Raw genomic sequence first — 19,749 nt, forward strand, 5'->3', positions numbered from 1 at the left:
TCTGCTCCTCCCCTGCTTGCATGCTCTCTAAAATAATAAAAATCAGGGTGCCTGGATGGCGCAGTTGGTTAAGTGTCTGCCTTCAGCTTAGGTCAGGGTCTCCGGGTTCTGGGATTGAGCCCCAAATTGTGCTCCTTGCTCAGTGGGGAGTCTGCTTCTCTCTCTCCCTCTCTGCCTCTCCCCACCATGCATTCTTTTTCTCAAAAAACAAACAAAACACACACCAAAAAAAACTTAAAATTTAAAAAAAAAAAAAATGCTTGACCAAAAATCCAGCCAAATAATCTAGGTCATCATGAATGTCAATAAATCATGTTGATAGTATTACTCTTGATATTATATGATTTAAAAAAATGCTTACCCCTACATGTAATAAGTTTTTCAGTGAAATATGAAAAAATACATAATAAAGCAATTAACTTCTGGAGAAATCAGATTAATAGTAGCCACTATGAAAGCCTATGAATTCTAGTTTTTAACATTCTTTTGTGTATTCACATTCCTTACATGTAAGATTCAGACTGACAAACTGCAGAAATGAATGATAAAGTTTTTAAGACTTCAGTTTTTATTTGAAAGATTTTATTTATTTACTTGACACAGAAAAGAGAGATCACAAGTAGGCAGAGAGGCAGGCAGAGAGAGGGGGAAGCAGGCTCCCGGCTGAGCAGAGAGCCCGATGCAGGGCTCGATCCCAGGACATCGAGATCATGACCCAGGCAGAAAGCAGAGGCTTAAACAACTGAGCCAACCAGGTGCCCCAAGACTTTAGTTTTTGAAATTCATAGCTGTGACCTTTATCATGGAAAAATTCAAAATAAACTTGTGGCCCATTATCTGTTGCCAAATAATCTCCCTTAAATGTGAATGAGTTTAATAAAATTTAAGTATATTCTCACACTTAATTTTCCCAGGTAATAAACTTTAAGTTTTATTTTTTACCAAGTAAGAGTATATGAGTATTTTTTCAAATTAAGTAAAATCATTCAGTTACCATATTAGTTTATTAACATGAAGTTTAAGGTTGTATGTAAAATTGTAATAATGACAATTCAAATTAAATAAACAGAATAAACCATTTATTAAAACATTGTGTAATAAAATAAACTTTTTGATCCAATGCTACAGTGGTAAACATTTCCCCTCATTAACATTCCACCCAAAACACAGTTTAATTACAACATAATCTGACCAGAACTTGAAAATACTTCTGTTCTTTATCGTCCAGTGACTGAGCAGTGAGGTGAATGTAAATTTAGGTTTTCTTGATGAGCCCAAGACAGAGGATGATAGCTTGAAAGACAACTGAAATTGCATATGCCCAAAGGTTAAATTTTATTTACCCTGTTCACTGGTCCAAACTTAAAATTTTCATTGTGTCAAATAAAGAGTTCATGAATCACCCCCTCCCGCCAAAAATAAAGATCAGGAACAAATTGAGGATAAGAATTGGGTTTAAAACTGCACTTTATTTGTTACTGTAACATTGTCTTTTTTTTTTTTTTAACTGATCGACTATAAACATGCAACAAGTTCTCTTCCGAATGGAACTGCTTCCACAGCCCCTTGGATATCAGTAAGTAAATTATGAAGTCATTCAATTTGTAGCTCTCTCCTCCTTTAAAGCACTTCTAAGCGGTGTGTGTGACACATACCACAGAGGTAGGAAAGACCATCTTTAATAAATTATCTTCTTAATTGTAGAGAATTTCTGAAAATAAAACTAACAAAATGCCGAACTATGCCTCTGATGAGTACCAAAAGACCACAGAGCCATCTCCTCCTACTTGAAGAATTAGTTCCCTGGAGTGTCCTGGCCTTTGTAGGGCACTTGATAACATGATCCACCAGGGCTCCAAACGAATGCACTAAGAAAGCCTTCCACCACTCTCATTTGCCGATTCTTTGGACCACCCAATCCTGCTGGCAGAGAGGGCAGCGATTGTTCTGTTTCACCCACAGGGACATGCAGCAGTTGTGAAAGGAATGATTACATTCTCCCCAGACCACTGAAAGGAGAAAAAAAAAAAAAGATTATCTGACATTACATATTTTAAGTTAAATTACTGAACTCAAATCATAGGTTATTTTATATTATGACAAATAATCATGGTTCGTTATCTTGAAGCATGATGGCTAATTGGTCAACATTTTTTCTACCTATGAAGAAATAAAAACTTACCTGTGTAAATTACACTTAAGAAGTGAGATGAGGCGCTGTGATTAGGGGACTTTCCATCATTGTTTAGAATCTGTGGGGGATGTGGTGGCCCCCAGCCCCTACACAGCTCCACATGCTGTCTTCCTGAAGAGATTAAAGAACTTGAGCCTTCCTTAGATCCCAGAACTTCTCAGTCGTACACTGACCTGGAAACCTTTTGAGTTTTACTTTATTAAGAAACAGTCTCCTGATTTTGATTTAGCAAGATAATGAGTTTTAAATGTTTTCAGTTCATAGTAGTCTATTATAAATAGATGCCATGCTTTGCATACATCTAGTGAGTTATTTTCCAAAAGTAGTGATGAACTGTGTTAAGTCATCCATAAGCAGTGCAATTCCTGATGTGACAAATACATTAACTTTTCAAAGTGGGTGGCTGGAAAGAGAGATAGGTCTCTCTGTGGTCAAAGAAAGGTGGCCTGAACCTCACAATTTCTGTTAGTATTTTTTAAACCAAGGGAAGTCACCCATAATCTGAAATACAGTCTCAAATGTGGGTTTTATTTGTCACTTCCTTAACCTACATCATAACAGAACAATGAAAGAAATAGAAGGGAAAAAAAAAACATGAAAAAAACCTACATCTTCTTATGAAAATTAGCTATAGGGAATAGGAAACATTCTAAGTGTTTCAGGATGAAAAAACAGGATTTAATAAATATGACATAAATCATTATTAAGATGCTGTATGTAAACCATGCAAACACAAAGTACAAAGTTAACCTTTCATCTTCAGAAAAGCTTTTATATATAGCAATCTAGAAGTGATGACTTCAAGATCTAGGACATAAGAACTTTTGAACTGCTTAAAACCGTTTAGCCTAAGATAACTTTTATAGTCCCAGACTATTAACAAGATTTAATAGATTTCCATATATAAACTATATTGGAAAAATCTTGAGATTTAAAATTTTTTCTGTTAGTTGAAGAGTTAAATATTTTATCATAAGAGTACTGAAAACTGAAGTGCTTTATTAGAATAAAACCCTACAAAATCTGACCTATAATACAGTTAAATTTAAGATGTTTTGGCAAATTCCTTACTTTATAATTTTCCTAATAGAAAAGAATGATTTCTTTTTAGAATATGAAATACTTATTATACCCACATCTAGAATATGTAATCAATTCTTAATTACAGGAAATAAAAGGACTTGTAGATTAATTCCATTAAGGCCTTTAGAGAACCAAAACATTTTATATTAATAATGGATCACTGCTTTACAGTTTGTTTTTGTGTATTGATAAAGTCAATCTTAATTGCAAATTCAAACATCCCCACTGAGAGAAAACCTTCAGTTGGAAAAGCAAGAGAATGAAATTACAACATACCAACACAATCCTCTTGTTTGTTTTCAGCTTGACATCTAAGACAGGCATCTAAAAATAAACAAATAGCAATTCTCATTCTGATGTTCAGAATGCAATTTTTAAAACCCAGACACTTCAAAGTCAAATAAAAGCCCAAAGGGTTAGAGATGGAGATAAGAGACCCATATTATTAATTTCTCATCTGAATATAACTGTTTAAAGATGAATAAAATACAAGGCACTCTACTTATTTACTTATGACCAGGAGCAATTTCACAAGGGTTACAGACCCTCTATTTTCCCAAGCTCCAATGAAAACATGTCCCCAAAGTGCATGCAATCACTACAGAAAAATATGCCATACTCCATTATATATTAGAAGTTCATATAGACTCACTGGGCATGATCACATAGATCAACCTTAAGGGCAGTTTATTTTCAAGATACCATTTTAGGTAAGCCATGCATATATATTGGTATTTGCTTATACACACATAAAGAAACACCAGAATACCAAGTAACTAGTAATAAAGTCTACCAAAGAAGGGATGGTGGGAAGGAGTTTTCATTGTGTATTTTCTTAAAATTCTGAATTATGTGACTATATGATCTATACAAAAATTAAAATATTAATTTTTAAAGAATCTCTTAAATACTATGTTGTCTCTTTTTTTTCTTTTTTTTAAGATTTTATTTATGTATCAGAGAGAGAGAGAGGGAGAGAGAGTGAGCACAGGCAGACAGAATGGCAGGCAGAGGCAGAGGGAGAAGCAGGCTCCCTGCCGAGCAAGGAGCCTGATGTAGGTGGGACTCCATCCCAGAACGCTGGGATCATGACCTGAGCCGAAGGCAGCTGCTTAACCAACTGAGTCACCCAGGCGTCTCTTTTTTTTTTTTCTTTTTTAAAGAAAATGCTCCCTTGGGGCTCCTGGGTGGCTCAGCTGATTTAAGTGTCTGCCTTCAGCTCAGGTCATGATCCCAGGGTCCTGGGGCATCAGGCACCCTGCTCGATGGGGAGCCTCCTTTTCCTTCTCTACCACTTGTGCTCTCCTGCCCTTTTTCTTTCTCTCTCTCTCTCTCTCACAAATAAATAAATCTTTAAAAAAAGGAAAGAAAAAGGGGCACCTGGGATGGAGCCCTGCATCAGGCTCTCTGCTTGGTGGGGAGCCTGCTTCCCTTCCTCTCTCTCTGCCTACTTGTGATCTCTGTCTGTCATATAAATAAAAAATAAATTCTTCAAAAAAAAAAAAAAAAAAAGAAAAGGAGAAAGAAAGCAAAGCAAAGGAAAAGAAATCCTCCCTTTATGAATATGTCTGAGTCCAAAGCGTTTATCCAACAATGGCAAAATATTTTAATAATTTATTTGGGAGTAAATTCTAGGAATGGGAACCTAAAGGGTATACTAGAAGTTTTCCAAATTCACTCTACTACTATCTGCTTCATGAAGGAGAGAATATAAAATATTAGGACCCCCAAAAATGGATTCATTCACTAGCTGAAAGAGGAGTCCAAGACGGGTAAAAGGAAATTCAAACCAAAAGAAAAAAAAATTAGTTTTTAACATAAATTGGAGAAAAAGAATTCTGTAAAAATAGATACACAGTGGAGTTGAAGCCTGCTCCTCTTCTTACATTGGATTATGCTCAGGCATTTGTTTGCTCCTCTCTGCATGCTCTTACCCTAAAAAAACACACCACCCTGGCCTCTTCGATGTGGATTAAAAACAACCACTGCCTCCTGAGGCTTTCTTCAATCCCACAATTACTGAGTATCTACTCTGTATAAGGAGTTATGCACTGGGGACACCAAAATGACGGAGTCTGGGTCCCTGGACTCACCAGGAAATGGGGAGGTAGGCAGGCAAACAACTAAATATCATAAGGATCATGATATAAGGGGGAAGACATGGCTCTGGTTCTGTATAATCATAGAATTATAGTCTGTGACCCCAACTACCTCTTTCACAAATTAGGAAAACAAGACTCCAAAAGGTATGTCAAATGTCCAAGTTAACATAAATAGCCATGAAGGGTTCCTCCAGCTCTTTAGAACTCAACAGAACTAGCAAACCTATATTCCTCTTCTTCAACACTTGGGTCACTGCCATCTGCCCCTTTCAGAACGAAGGGAGAAGAGCGGAAACCAAAGAAGAGAGTGTTAACCACATCAGAACAGGCTGACAGGCAAATCTTGGATCAAGAAGTTATAATAAATCATTTAGGTGTAAGAAATGAAATTGAAATGTTAAGGAAATAGAATTAAGTGGGATCCTTTGCACAATCGAGAAATCTCTGGATTACAATTTTGATTGCGCTTTTAGACTCATTATCAAAACCCAACCTAAATCTAAAAATCCCTAAATTTTTAGATAAAATAAAAAAAATTCTTTTCATGATATTTGTAAGATCTAAAACAGAACATTTCTAAGGAGTGCAAGATCAGTAACACCTTTTAGAATGATGCTGCTAGGGTAAGCTTGGGAAGTCTGAAAAACAAACTTCCTTCTGCTGCCACCTGACCACTAAATGGATTTTAACACCTCATAAACAAAATACAGAGGTTTAGTCCAGAATACTCTCCTGAACTCAAAGGACAGCCACTGTAAATCTGCAAAAATAATCCACAGTAGCAGAATACTGGCTATAATTAGAATGTTAATATTAATGTGAACCATTTATAGCCATACTTTGACTTACTCTAAATATCCCAGTAAAGCTTATTTGTTGCAAGATTTCAACCATTACTCTGAATTCTGTATTTCTACTTACAAATATAAAACTTTTCTTTGGGGAAAATATAAAACACACTTTCTCGAACCACTCTTCTTTTTAAACTAAAGAAAATTTTGAGGATAAAATATTTAGCAAAGCTTGTCTTGCAAAAGAAGAAAAGATTAAATTGTCTGGATAAGTTAACAATGGCACACAAACTGGAAATTATGACTGTAGTTTGAATAAGGGGTGGGGTAAGGAGGCTTTACTGCAGGCCAGTAAACTAGGTACTTTTAAGACCTAATTCGAAAATAAGTGGATCACGTCTGAAATCAAGTTCTTTCAAAAGTAAGAAATAAAAAATATTTTAATCCCATTTTTGTTAATCCTCTTTGAAACAAGCTTTATGAATAAAAAACAAAAAACAGTGTACTAATAGAGAGTGTAAATTGAGAAGCTCTGGATTCTGGTAGGTTTAAATTTCATCCCTTGAGATAGTAATTGTGTTTATTTTCTCCAATTCTCATTTTTCAGAGCAAAACACAAAGTCTCCAAACTACAGAACCTCAGTTTTTTTTCCACCTACCCCAAGAAACACTGAAATACTCCCTCAGTATTTTAAATGCTTTATTTAAAAATGTAACTTGTATTTAGGTAACATCTCTTTTTCAAGGTGGTCTGAGATCTTAAAACAGAGAGCATATAAAATATAACAGGATGAAGCTGCTCTGCCAGGTTTCACTTGGTCCAGTATTTTGATCGGAAATGTCACAGAAAGAAGTTAAGATTTTATTTGTACAAGAGGGTTCTCCACAAAGGCCTGACACAGAGCAAGTCAGATCTTCTTCAGGAAATGGCATCCTGCGATAGGGAGGGGCCAGAATGAGATGAAGTTTCATGTTTCTGAATAAAAGGCTTACATTCTTCAATTCCCGCGAACCTTAAACACTCCTGAACCACACTGTGTCCCCTTCAAGACAGGGGAGAGCCATCTGACCATCCTGAGGCATGCAGATTTCAAAAAGACTGCGGAACATCAGGAGCTAATCCAAAAATGCAACGGCTAGAACGCTTTTCTTCCCTTCGCCTCTCAGGAGCGGACTGAGGGTGTCGTTTTTGTGGAGGACGACTCCAGGGCATCACTTCGGTGTGTGACCACAATCATTAAAGTGCCCTCCTTAGTCCGGGCCTTTACTCTGACCCCCTCTGCGGTGTGGTTTGGGAGAGGAGCGGGCCACACCAACCCGAGTGGTTTCTCCTAGCTGCCAACAAATGACCCAGTTTTATTTCCTTGGCCACACCCATCACCACCTGAAATTACCTCAATTCCTGGGCTCACAATCCGTTTCTCTCGCTGTAAGACCAGCTCCCGGCGCCGGACGCCCGCGGAGCCCCCCGCGGCGGCAGCAGCCCTCAGGCCGGCTGCAGCACGGTTAGCCCCGGCACCCCTGCCCCCACTCCAGCCAACCCGAGTCTCTCGGAGCCTTCTTCCCCCGTCCCCCACTCCAAGTCGGCCCGGCGGAGGCCGGAGCGGGGCCCCGGCCTCGCTTGTAGCGCTTACCCATCACCTGGACCCTGCAGATGGCGCACGTATCGCACTCCACGTCCCAGCTCCACATAGCCACCGCATTCCACTTTTTGAGAGAGAACATTTTGTCGCCTCCCGACTTTGAGCCTGCGCTCCCGGAGTGAGAGGACAGGGCGCAGGGTTCCTCGCCGTCTTCCACGTCGGCCATGGCGGCGACGCGGAGCCGGCAGCGGAGACGTTAAGTCGCGGGAGGCGGGCGGCTATGGCGGCTCCGTGGGGCCGCCCGGCGGGCCACAGCGCCGCCTGCAGGCCACGGGCCGCAGCGGCGCCTACGACGGGGCCGCTCCGATTGGCTGGCGCGGCCCAGTGACGTCATTTGACGCTAGCGCCAGGCCGCTTGTCCACCCCGCACATCCCAGCTCGCTGGGGAAATGCTGAAGGCCTTTAGGGCGATTCCGGTGTGAAGCCTGGACGCTTCGGTGCTCAGTGTTCCTCTCCCGCGCCCGGGAGCGCTCTACGCAGGCACCAGGTGACCTGCTGTGTGCTTTCGGGAAACTTACCACTCTCTCAAATTATCCTGTTACTAAAACTGTTACCGCTCCCTCCCTCCCCCGTAAACTCAATCAGAGACGGGACCGTATCTATGCAAGATCCCCTGTCCTCCGTATCTAGGAAACGTCTGACCTCCCAAGGTCTTCTGAGAAACCTGGTTCAGTGGTTCTCAAACTTTGCACTCCGTTAAACTTAAAAACTAGAGGATCTTCAAAAGCCTTTATGAAAGATGTAGATGTTTGCTTTTTAAGAAATTTACCTTGAGAGAAAGATCTAAATTTTAAAAGTAACAGTAATAAACTCATTACAAGTTATTAGACCGATGGTGCCGCATATAATGTAGCTTCTGGAAAACTCCCCTGTACACTCCTAAAGAGTGAGGAGAGGGAAATAGCTCCGAATGTTGGCATGCAAATAGTTCCGACCTGTTGGTCCCCTGAAAGGATGCCTAGAACTCAGGGGCCCACGCTCTGAGAACCTCTGATGTAGTTTAACCACCTCCTTTTATATGTACGAGTAACACCGCTATTATGTGACGGTGACAATTATAAAACCTGGGTTCTATTGCTGGCCTGGGGTCATGTTCTTCTGTTTTCTCAAGCAAAGCAGACAACATCATTTTTAAACGGTAAGAAAGTTGAGGCACGGAATGCCTAGGGAGATGACTGATTACCACCACCACCTAGTGGTGGACACCTGCAGTGTCGGGTTTGGGACTCCAAGCCTCCCCTCGTGTCCTCACGCCAGGCCTGGTGCTGGATGGAGGCTAACCAAACTTAAGCAGTTGGGCAGAGGACAAGCATGCATACAAATGTAAAAATAGAAATATGGACACAGGGTCACATTTGCCTAGATGCTATGTGCGCTGCTTGTTGAGTGGAATATTCAGTGATGTGAGGGACAGAAATATCCCTGAGGACTGATGCCATGAGGAAAAGCCTCACGGAAGAGACTAGACTCCACATGGGAGGCCCTCAAGCCCAGGATATGAGTGAAGAGAGCACACCTGTCCAAGCTGTCAGCCAGAGCAGAGCAGCTGTACTGGTGGCGGATGTCAATCTCACTGCACTAACTCGAAGAGCCAGATAAAATTCCTATGGACAAACCCAGATGAACATGTTCTGTTCATATTAAATGACCACACATCTGACTATAGAGATGGTTCTAAATGTGAGATATCTAATAAAGGAGGAAGGCTGGAACCAGACGAGGAGAAAATGCACTTCAAGTTGTTGGGAACTGGCCAGTTTGAAAGAGAAAAGGAAAGTCAGATGAAAGGATGAAAGCCTAGAGGATGCCTCTTCTTGTCACACTTCAACATCTCTGAAACTGGACAGAACTTTCCCTACCTGCTCTAGCTGGATTAGCAGCTGCGCTTAGAGAAAACTTTGCTCTTTGCCAATATATATTCTAATATTTCCAGGAAATCACGGCACTTACTGTGTTTCTTCCACTCTTTTGGCACTGGGGCACATAGCAAGGAAAAAGTGCTGCTACTGATGTTTATTGAATAATTTCAAGTTTTTAAAATTGACAGCTCATAAATTATAAAAATGTTAAAATAGTAAAATGTGTATGCAATGAAAAAAAGCAAGTGTTGTTAATATTCTCAGAAGTTTCTACATATATACAAACAGACACATTACAATCATTAAAAATTTTTTTTTAAGATTTTACTTTTAAGTAATCTCTACACCCAAGGTGGGGCTCCAACTTACAACCCTGAGATTAAGAGTCACAGGCTCTACTGACTGAGCCAGTCAGGTGCCCCTAAAAATTTTTAATTGCGATAAAATATACATAATGAAGTTTGCCACCATTTTTAGTGCGGAATTCAGTAGTGTTAAGTGTATTTATGTTGTTTTTGTGTTTTGTTTTGTTTTAAAGTGGGCTCCACACCCAGCATGGAGCCCAACACGGGGCTTGGACACATGACCCTGAGAACAAGGCTTGAGCTGAATTCAAGAGTCAGATGCCTAACTGACTAAGACACCCAGGTACCCCAGGACATTTACATTGTTATGCAAACACTTTCCAGAACTATTTCATTTTCCAAAACCAAAACTATACTTTCTATCTCCCCTTTCCCGGCAACCAGCACTCTTTGTTTCTGAGTTTGATTACCCTAGGTACCTCCTATAAGTAGAATCATTCAGTATTTGTCTTTTTGTAACTGTTTTATTTCACTTTAGCACAGTGCCTTGGAGTTTCATCTGTGTTGCAGCATGTGTCAGAATTTCCTTCCTTTTTAAGGCCAAATAATACTGCACTGTGTGGATAGACCACACTTTGCTTATCCGTTTATCTGTCAGTGGACATCAGGGTTGCTTGCACCTTTTGAATATTGTGAATAACGTCACTGTGAACTCAAGTATACAAATATCTCTTCATAATCCTGCTTTCAGTTCTTTTGGGTATACACCCAGAAATGGGATTGCTGGCTCATATTATTTTTTTTTAAAGATTTTATTTATTATTTATTTGACAGATAGCGATCACAAGTAGGCAGAGAGGCAGGCAGAGAGAGAGAAAGGAGGAAGCTGGCACCCCTCTGAGCGGAGAGCCCAATGTGGGGCTCCATCCCAGGACCCTGGGATCATGACTGGAGCCAAAGGCAGAGGCTTTAACCCACTGAGCCACCCAGGCACCCTGCTGGCTCATATTAAATCAATGCATCTTCATATGAGTTTTTTTATTACACACATTATTCTCTAGCCTGCTTAAAAAAAAATTTTTTTTTATAAGTAATCTCCACACCCAACATGAGGCTCAAACTCCCGGTCCTGAGGTCAAGAGTTGGCTGCTCCACTGACTGAGCCAGCCAGGTGCTCTTTTCATTTAATAGTATGAGTAGGATAGCTTTCCACAGAAGCCCTCCCTTATCCACATTATTCTTGATGCTGCATGGTATTACACCACACACATTCCCTGTGATTTATTTCCCCGAGATTCCTTTGAGAGGTGTTAAGCTGTTTCCAATGTATAACAAACAGTTCTGCATTAAACATCATTATAAGTATTTGCTTACACGTGTGTGAGAGAACATTTGTAAAATAAATTTCTCAAATACCTAGGTCAAAAGTTATGTATTTTTCACTTTGATAGACCATGTCAAAAGACTTGTAAAGAGGCACACAGATTTTACGCTCCCACAGAGAGGATGTCTGGGGCAAATTTCAAAAAGGTCCTTTTTTTTTTTTTTTTAAAGCAGGTACAGTTTCTCAGGAGGCCTCATACATTGCATATACAAGTTCTGAAGACTTTATATTATTTCAATTCTCATACTCTGTTATTGTTTATTTTTAACATGCGAGGATCCTGTCTTCCTAGCTAGATAATAAGATATTAAAGGCTGAACACAATTTACTATAAACATCCTCACTTTCACAGATAGTTTGGTTCCACAGATTTGCCAGAACTTGATTTGTACATAATATGAATGACAGTCTTGCTTTTTAAAAAAATATACATTCATTTCTTTATTTTTTATTAACATATAATGTATTATTTGTTTCAGGGGTACAGGTCTTTTTTTTTTTTTAAGATTTTATTTATTCATTTGACAGACAGAGATCACAAGCAGGCAGAGAAGCAGGCAGAGAGAGAGGAGGAAGCAGGCTTCCCGCTGAGCAGAGAGCCCGATGCGGGGCTCCATCCCAGGACCCTGAGATCATAACCTGAGCCAAAGGCAGAGGCTTTAACCCACTGAGCCACCCAGGCGCCCCAGGTCTTTTTTTTACTTTTTATTTTGAGTAGGCTCCACACCCAACGTGGGGCTTGAACTCACAGCATTGAGATCAAGAGTCACATTTCTACTGACTGTGCCAGCCAGGCACCCCAACAGACTGGCTTTTTGTGGGGGTTGTTTTTTTTTTTTTACTTCAAAATGGAAAGGTCTTAAGTCTTTTCTTCTTCTTTTTTATCTTTCTTGTGTAGCTTTTCCAAGTGAAATAACTGGAGTCACTCAATTCTAACATCAACAATAACTGCCACTAATATTTATATTTGAGCATGTACTACTATGAAACAATATTGTCCAAAAATGCTTGACATGTGTCATCTCACTCAGGGCTCACCATACAAGACGGGTGCTATTCTATCTGTATCTTATCAGGGAGAACTGAGGCTCAGTGAGGTTAACTGAGTTGGCCAATGTCACACACCTGGAAAGCAGCAGTTTTCCACAGAGAATTCCAGCCCATTTCTTTCCCCAGTCCACACTTTCCATCCCTGCACCATATTGTCATGGCATATAACTTTCAGCTAATCCAATTTATCATCCATATATCAGTCAACCAGACATCTTCATTTGGGGTGGAGGGGGCAGTGATTAAAGTGATTAGAAGTTTCCTCATTTGTGGAAGATCCCCATTTGGGGGGATGTCATCTTTCAGAAAGTGGTTATGTCCAAATACTCTTATTGTTCTCAACTATAAATATACTCATGAAAGAAAAATGTTTCTTAGATAAAGATCATGACTTCCTTCAACTTTTACATTTCACATGCACATAAGAAGCACCAGAGAAGAATTCTACCTATTTTCACTAAGGCCAGCTGGGAAACCCACATTTTAGAAAATGACGAGCATAATAGGGTTAACACTACTTTGAACTTTCATAAATTAGTCTTCAAATTTTATAACATTAAAGGGGCTTGGCTCCAGTGAAAACTCTTTTTTTTTTTTTTTTTAAAGATTTTGTTTATTTATTTGACAGACAGAGATCGCAAGAGGCAGAGAGGCAGGCAGAGAGTGAGAGAGAGGAAGAAGCAAGCTTCCTGCTGAGCAGAGAGCCTGACAGGGCTCAAATCCAGGACACTGAGATCATGACCTGAGCCTAAGGCAGAGGCTTAACCCACTGAGCCACCCATGTGCCCCTCCAGTGAAAACTCTTCTTATAGAATAATCAAGATCTTTCTACACATGTTCAGTTGGCCATGGAAACAGAGAGCATCCATAAAGATATAGAGCGTCCATATTCAGTTTTTACCCTGTGAAATAATGAACACAACATTCATAAATTATAAAAAGAAAAAAGGAAGTTCAACTTCATACAATAGAGAGTGAACATATATAAAGCACTACCACCTAATAGATCCCACATGTTTCATAAATAGTTCAGGTAAATTCACCATTTCAAATCCACAATAAGCTAACAGGTACCAGGATTGTGGGGGGAGGGGAGGGTGGAAAAGTTGAAGAGAGGAGACAAGGTTTGCACCAACCTTTGAGGGAACTATGTTTTTTCCTACTACTTGTCCTTTGATACAATCATCCATTAGAATAGACTGATGGTTTGGGATACTGTTACCTAGAACCAAAATTCTCATGATTTTATCAAGTGCAAAATCTGCTGGGGTTGGCAACTACCCCAATTTAGTGCCCAGGGTCCATCCACAAACTCCCCTGGTGGATGCAACTCACAGACACAGACATCCAAGAGCATACCTTCTTCTTCTTTTTACTGGTAATCCTAGATTTCCTGCTATTTTTCCAAATAGATCTGAAGGTATCAGAAGACATTTGAGGAGTGACTGTAATTTTTAAGACTGGGAGTTTACCTGAGAGGGGAAGAACATAGTAGTAAATCAGTAGGATATCTCACAACTCCATTTGATGGATTGGGTTTTAGCTTCTGAGAGGGGCATTCTCCCACATTCTTATGAACTGGGCAACTTTCCTCTCACCTAATACCTTTTGCCTATATCTTCTTGATGTGAGTGATCCATAACAATTTATTTCTATAATAACTTCTCATTCCAGTCCTTTCTTTCCCATTCCTAAATTCACATGTTAACCTGGGTAATTGTAGAAATCTTCCAACTGGTCTTCATCGCTTCAGACTTCCCCGCCCCCCAAATCCATCCTGCAATCTACTTCCAGATTAATCATCTGAAAGTGAAACTCTTATCTTGTCATTCATCACCTCTAATACTTTACTGACTCTTCATCTTCACTGGACCTCTCTTGGTTTTACTTGTCCAGCTTGCATTTATTTTAGCTTCTTTCTGGAACAGAATCTTGAGTTTACTTTGGGGTTCCACTCCCCTGTGCTCCAGGGGTGGATGGGCACATAACCCGGATCTGGTGAATTAGCGGATTTACTCTCCCTGACACAGCAATTGGTTAACAGGTGTGCATGTGACTCATGATGGTCCTGTGAAATCAGGAGAAAGGCGCTTTCTTGAGATTAAACTGGTACAATGTAAACTTATGGCCTGTGCTGCCCAAAATGCCACTGTGTGGGAATAAAGTCAGCACAAGCAGACTATATTGCTTTATTGCTTTATCTGCCTGAGAATGAAGTTAGCACAAGCAGAACTTCCAGGAGAGGAAGGTAGGTAGCGTTACTTGAACCGCTAAATCCAGCTGGATCTGTAGCTAGAACCACCCCTGGACTTCTAGTAATACTATGGGTCAACAGTTTGGTGTGTGTGTACTTAGATCAGTTTATGTTGGTCTTGTAGCACTTGAAACCAAGATTTCTCATTGATTTTCCAATACAATCCAGCAATATTGTGATTTCTAGGAAATATATATTTGGATTATTCAGATTTCCCATATATATTTGGTCTTTGTCCAGGGTTCCTGGTTCCCACACCTTTGGAATTTCCTGATCAATAAGAGAAATGGGAGCGTCTTTTGGTCTCTTAGGTGTGTGTGGGGGATGGGTAAAACAGGTGATGGGGTTTAGAGTATACTTACCACGATGAACACTGAGTAATGTACACTTGAAGCTAATAGAACACTCCATGTTAACTCCACCGGATTTTTTTTTTAAAAGAAAACTTAAATATTAAGGGCACCTGGGTGGCTCAGTGGGTTAAGCCACTGCCTTCGGCTCAGGTCATGATCTCAGGGTCCTGGGATCGAGTCCCGCATCAGGCTTTCTGCTCAGCGGGGAGCCTGCTTCCTCCTCTCTCTCTCTCTCTCTCTCTGCCTGCCTCTCTGCCTACTTGTGATCTCTCTCTGTCAAATAAATAAATAAAATCTAAAAAAAAAAAAAAAGAAAACTTAAATATAATATTTGGTCCCTTGTTCTCAGTTCCTTAAAATGCCTTAGAGCGGTAAAGTTGAAATGGATGCCTCGTAATTCTTAACAAGCCCCTTTCCACCACACCTGAGTTTATGTTAATGAGGAGACTTTTGGACAGCACCTAAGGATGGGGCTGGTTGCCAGGGAAACCAACCATAGAGGGAATGTTAGAGCTTTCTCTAACCCTGATTGTCCGGGGAGGGGAAAGGGGCCGGAGGTTGAATCAATCACCATTGGCCAATGATTTAATCATCCATGCCTACGTAATAAAGCCTCCATAAAAATCTGAAGGATGGGATTCTAAGAGCTTCCCGGTTGGGAAGCCTGGAATCCTTCCAGGTGCCACCATGCTGGGCTCCAAACTCCATGAGGACAGAGCTGCTTTGTTCAAGACCTCACCCTTGGTATCTCTTCATCTGTCTATTGATTTGTATCCTTTATGATAACCCAGCCAATCATGGTTTCCTGGGTCATTATAGCCATTCTAGCCAATTAATCAAACCCAAGGAGGGGCTCATGAGAACCTCAGCTTTATGGCCAGTCAGTCAGAAGCCCAGGTAGCAATATGGACTTGCTATTGATGTCCGATGTGGTGGTGGTAGGGAGGGGACAGTCTTGTGGGACTGAGCCCTTAACCTGTGGAATCTGATGCTAAGCTCCTGGTAGGTAGGGTCAGAATGGAGTTGAACTGTAGGCCACCCAGCTAGTATTTGGGAATTGCTTGGTGGTGTGTGGGAAACTTACTCCCACACATCAAAACTGGGATCAGAATAATAAGACTCAAATACCTAGCATGCCATTCACAGAGCCTGTGTCAACCCATCCTTCTGTTATTTCCCATGGCACTTGCCCTTCTCCCCCTTCTTGTTTCTCATCCAGGCAGATGGCCGGGTCCTGCCTGCAGGGCCCCAGGGGCCCCAGGCTGTAGTTTTTGGGGGTCAGGATACACCAGGAAGAAGCCAGAAGCAGGAAGGTAAGTAGGAAATATGGTGGAGAGGAAAAATAAGAACCTTAAATATAGTACTGCATGTACTATAAATAAGTATTTAAAAATAGTACTGCCTGACCCTCTAAAGGATCAGTTGAAGTTGAAATATGAAAATGGTTGTAGGGATGTGGGAAAAAAAATCAGGCTGGGCGCAGTAAAGGGTAGTGGAGGGTAAGATGGATGAAAATGGGTAAGTGACCTGGGGGTGTAAGACAATATAGCTCATAATTTCAGGACTTAGAAAGGGCCAGAAACTGTGTCACTGAGGACTTGGGTGGTACATATGTGCCTGGAAGATAAGCGCTATTTGGATGTTTTCCTCCGGTGAGCAGTACTTACTGGTACTTGGTGTGATCATTCTAGTCCAAGGGTCATTCCTGTGGGTCATCACACAAAAAAGGCGTGGTTGTGGGGGAAACATTGCTCTGATACTTCAGGGTGGGGCCGGGCCGTAATAAAATTTAAGGCAATAGTCTCCCAGGGCTGTGCCTAGATTGAGAAGCACTCATGTTTCCTGGGTCTAATTTTGCCCCAGTGTCTTCCGTGATTCCTTATAGAGCAGAAGGTTATACAGATAGAGGTCTGCTAGGTGACTTGAGGGGCATGTGGAATGTCTAATAAAGACCCTGGTGTCTCACTTGGGCCACTCTGGAGGGGTTACTGGCTTCAAAGGCCTTTGGCCAGGTCTGGTGTAGACCAGCTGACCTATTGATCATAATCTAAAGGAGCTTGAGCCAAGTACTTGTAATTTCCTGACTAATATCTTTTCTGAACTTATTTTCTAACAGAGCTCAGATTTTTCTTAGGGTAGCAATGTGCCAAGCTAAAAATTAGGGATGGGTATGTGACGTGCTTCTGACCAGCTGGAAATAAGCATAGGTGTGCTGGGGGATTTCTGAGACTTCCTCATAGAGGTACCAGTACTTTCTCCTTGTCCCTTCCTTCTTCTGGTCTGGAATGAAGACGGGAGGCTTGCAGTGAAGCAGCCACCTACAGCTATGAGGATATAAACCATCTGCTAAGGCTGATGGTGGAGAAAGAGAAAGGCATGATGCCAGGACGGGTCTACACCGGCTCAGTCCTCTGCTAGCTGATGAAGCCCCTATATCTGGTCCTGTTCCAGGTAGCCAAATAGCACCTCTAACTGAGGCAGAATTCAACAGCAAATAGGAAGAAATCATAGCCAGGGAGAAAAACAAAGCTCAGAGTTGAAAAAACGAAGACAGGTTCAAATGTAGAGGAAGACAGGAATTTCAAAAAGAAAACAAGGCCCAAAGTCTTGACCACTGTGACAGTCAGGAGGGAGATGCTCAGGCTGTGAGGAGTGTTGGGGGCTGGAAACCACCTGACAGGGGGCCAGTAGTGTGGTACGGGGGCCTGCTGGAGGTCTCAGAGGAGTTATGCGACAGCCACACCCACAAAAGACAGTCATGTTCCCTAACACCATACTTCTGGTCATCTTTTTCACTTCTTTATGAAACTCTAGCCATTCATAAACATTCTATAGAGTGTGTGAGGCCTCCAACTCCTTGGTGGAAGCTAAGGTGACTTAAGATAGTATTAGATATTGGACTCCCTGGGTGGCTCAGTGGGTTAAGCATTTGCCTTTAGCTCAGGTCATGACCTCAGGGTCCTGGGATTGAGCCCCAAGTCAGGCTCCACACTCAGTGGGGAGTCTGCTTGTCTCTCTGCCCCTACCCCACTAGTGCGCTCGCTCTCTCTCTCTCAAATAAAATCTTTTTAAAAAGATGGTTTTAGATATTGACATGGAATTACATAACAATAAATCACATGGTAGAAAGCTATCAAGTTTTCAATTCTCTTAAAATATAAACAAAGTAATGCATACTTATAGCTAAAAAATTAAACAGGGCTAAAAAGTTTATAATGAAAAGCAACAGACCCTTGCCTTTTGCCTCAACATCCCCAGTCTTTTTTTCCAGAGACAACCACTTTTAACTCACTCATCTGTTTTTCATGAGATTTACTGCCTATTTCAAACAAATTGTTTTATATTATTGACATTTCCAGTAAAAATTTATTTTATTTATTTATTTTTAAGACTTTATTTATTTATTTGACAGAGAGAGAGAGACAGTGACAGAAGGAACACAGGAAGGGGGAGTGGGAGAGGGTGTAGCAGGCTTTCCGCAAAGCAGGGCTTGATCCCAGGACTCTGGGACCATGACCTAAGCCAAAGGCAGACAGTTAACAACTGAGCCACCCAGGAGCCCCTCCAGTAAAAATTTTATATATTGACTGCTATCACTTCCTCTCACCAAACCTCCCAATAGTGATATTGCACAATTTTTAGTTAAATCAACACTTGGTGTATTGACTGGTATGGTCATATACATTTTGTTCACAGTATTTCCCTTTCTTATATAACTTTTTTTTTAAGATTATTTTTAAGTAATCTTTATACCCAGCTTGAATGTACAACTCCAAGATCAGGAGTCACACACTGTACTTACTGAGCCAGCCAGGTGCCCCACTTACATGACTTTCTTCTGAGTTAATAATTGTCTTTTTCCTTTGCACTGTTTTCTGTGTACCTATTCTAAGAATTTCCCCCAATTTCTTTTCTTTGCCATACACCCATATTTCTTGCAAAATACTTAAGTATGCCCAATGCTCTATTCAGTTTTTATTGCAGTGTCCCTCCTTTCTGGAGTGTTCTATTTTCTGGCTCCAATTTGGACTCATTCTGACCCTCAAACATCATCTGGGATTCCCTTTCCAATTTTCTGTACTGGTTCTCCTGATTTCAGGATTCTCCATTCTTCATCTTTGTGGTTTACTCTTATTTTGCTCAAATGTGTTCTCCGGGAGCTTCCTAGGAAACAGGAGGCACACAGTTTGAGTTCTTGTGCACTAAAGACCTCTTTATTTCATCCTCATACTTGGTTAGGAGTTGGAAATGTATAGAGCTCTCACAGAGTTGTCATGTCAGCCTCCCATAGTTTCTAGCGTCCGGTCAGAAATCTGATGTCCTTCTGAGTCCCAGTCCTTCGTATAGAATACACGGTATTTAGCTGTAAGTTGTTGGATTCTCCCCTTTGTTCCTAGTGTTCTGAATGCCATGGTGAAATAGCATTTATCATTCACTGTTGCTGGGCACTCAGTGGGCTCTTTCAACATGCAGATTTATGTCTGTTCGTTCAGGGAAAGTTCCTGATGTATTTGACAATTATTTGACGATGGCCTCTCCCTGCTTTTCTCTGCTCTCTCCTTCTGAACTATGAGTTCAATGCTGGCGTTCACAGATTGACCCTGTCTCATATAGTCTCACCAATTTTTCGTTCTATTTTTTAAAGACTTGCTTGACTTCATCCTTCACAGTTGGTTTTGAAATTTTTATTTTGGCTATCATTTTTATTTGCCAAGAGCTTTTTCTTATTTT

At 40.8% G+C, this 19,749-nt stretch overlaps 2 protein-coding genes across 7 annotated transcripts in view; both read right to left on the minus strand.

Moving 5' to 3' along the window:
• Window positions 1-1,057: 1,057 nt before the first annotated feature.
• On the minus strand, window positions 1,058-8,068 carry RNF7 (ring finger protein 7). 2 transcript variants are annotated; one of them, XM_059391833.1, is made up of 3 exons: window positions 7,812-8,068; window positions 3,554-3,601; window positions 1,058-2,009 (listed from the first exon to the last, which is right to left on the minus strand). In XM_059391833.1, the coding sequence occupies exons 1-3, from the start codon at window positions 7,977-7,979 to the stop codon at window positions 1,953-1,955; spliced, it is 273 nt and encodes a 90-aa protein (XP_059247816.1). In that variant the 5' UTR covers window positions 7,980-8,068; the 3' UTR covers window positions 1,058-1,952. The 2 variants fall into 2 exon arrangements, with proteins under 2 accessions (XP_059247816.1, XP_059247815.1); XM_059391832.1 differs by having other exon boundaries at window positions 7,805-8,068.
• Window positions 8,069-11,681: 3,613 nt separating this feature from the next.
• The window catches only part of LOC132012179 (ribonuclease inhibitor-like), a 49,377-nt gene continuing 41,309 nt past the window's right edge, over window positions 11,682-19,749 (minus strand). For 4 of the 5 annotated variants that reach the window (XM_059391834.1, XM_059391837.1, XM_059391835.1 and 1 more), the window contains 2 exons: window positions 13,771-13,883; window positions 11,682-13,313 (listed from right to left, as the gene is read on the minus strand). In XM_059391834.1, the coding sequence (XP_059247817.1) occupies window positions 13,302-13,313; window positions 13,771-13,883 (125 nt within the window). In that variant the 3' untranslated portion in view covers window positions 11,682-13,301. Of the gene's footprint in view, window positions 13,314-13,770; window positions 13,884-19,749 lie in introns of those variants that run through there. The other variant, XM_059391840.1, reaches the window with a different exon arrangement.

The sequence above is a fragment of the Mustela nigripes genome, chromosome 2, assembly GCF_022355385.1.
Source record: "Mustela nigripes isolate SB6536 chromosome 2, MUSNIG.SB6536, whole genome shotgun sequence".
NCBI lineage: Eukaryota > Metazoa > Chordata > Mammalia > Carnivora > Mustelidae > Mustela > Mustela nigripes.

Excerpts from the sequence above, each read along its gene's own strand:
- RNF7 (XM_059391832.1), bottom strand. The coding sequence starts at position 7,979 with ATGGCCGACGTGGAAGACGGCGAGGAACCCTGCGCCCTGTCCTCTCAC. Across the intron at positions 3,602-7,804 it reads CTGCAGGGTCCAGGTGATGG|ATGCCTGTCTTAGATGTCAA; the intron begins GTAAGCGCTACA and ends GTTTATTTTTAG. Across the intron at positions 2,010-3,553 it reads CAAACAAGAGGATTGTGTTG|TGGTCTGGGGAGAATGTAAT; the intron begins GTATGTTGTAAT and ends TTCTCCTTTCAG.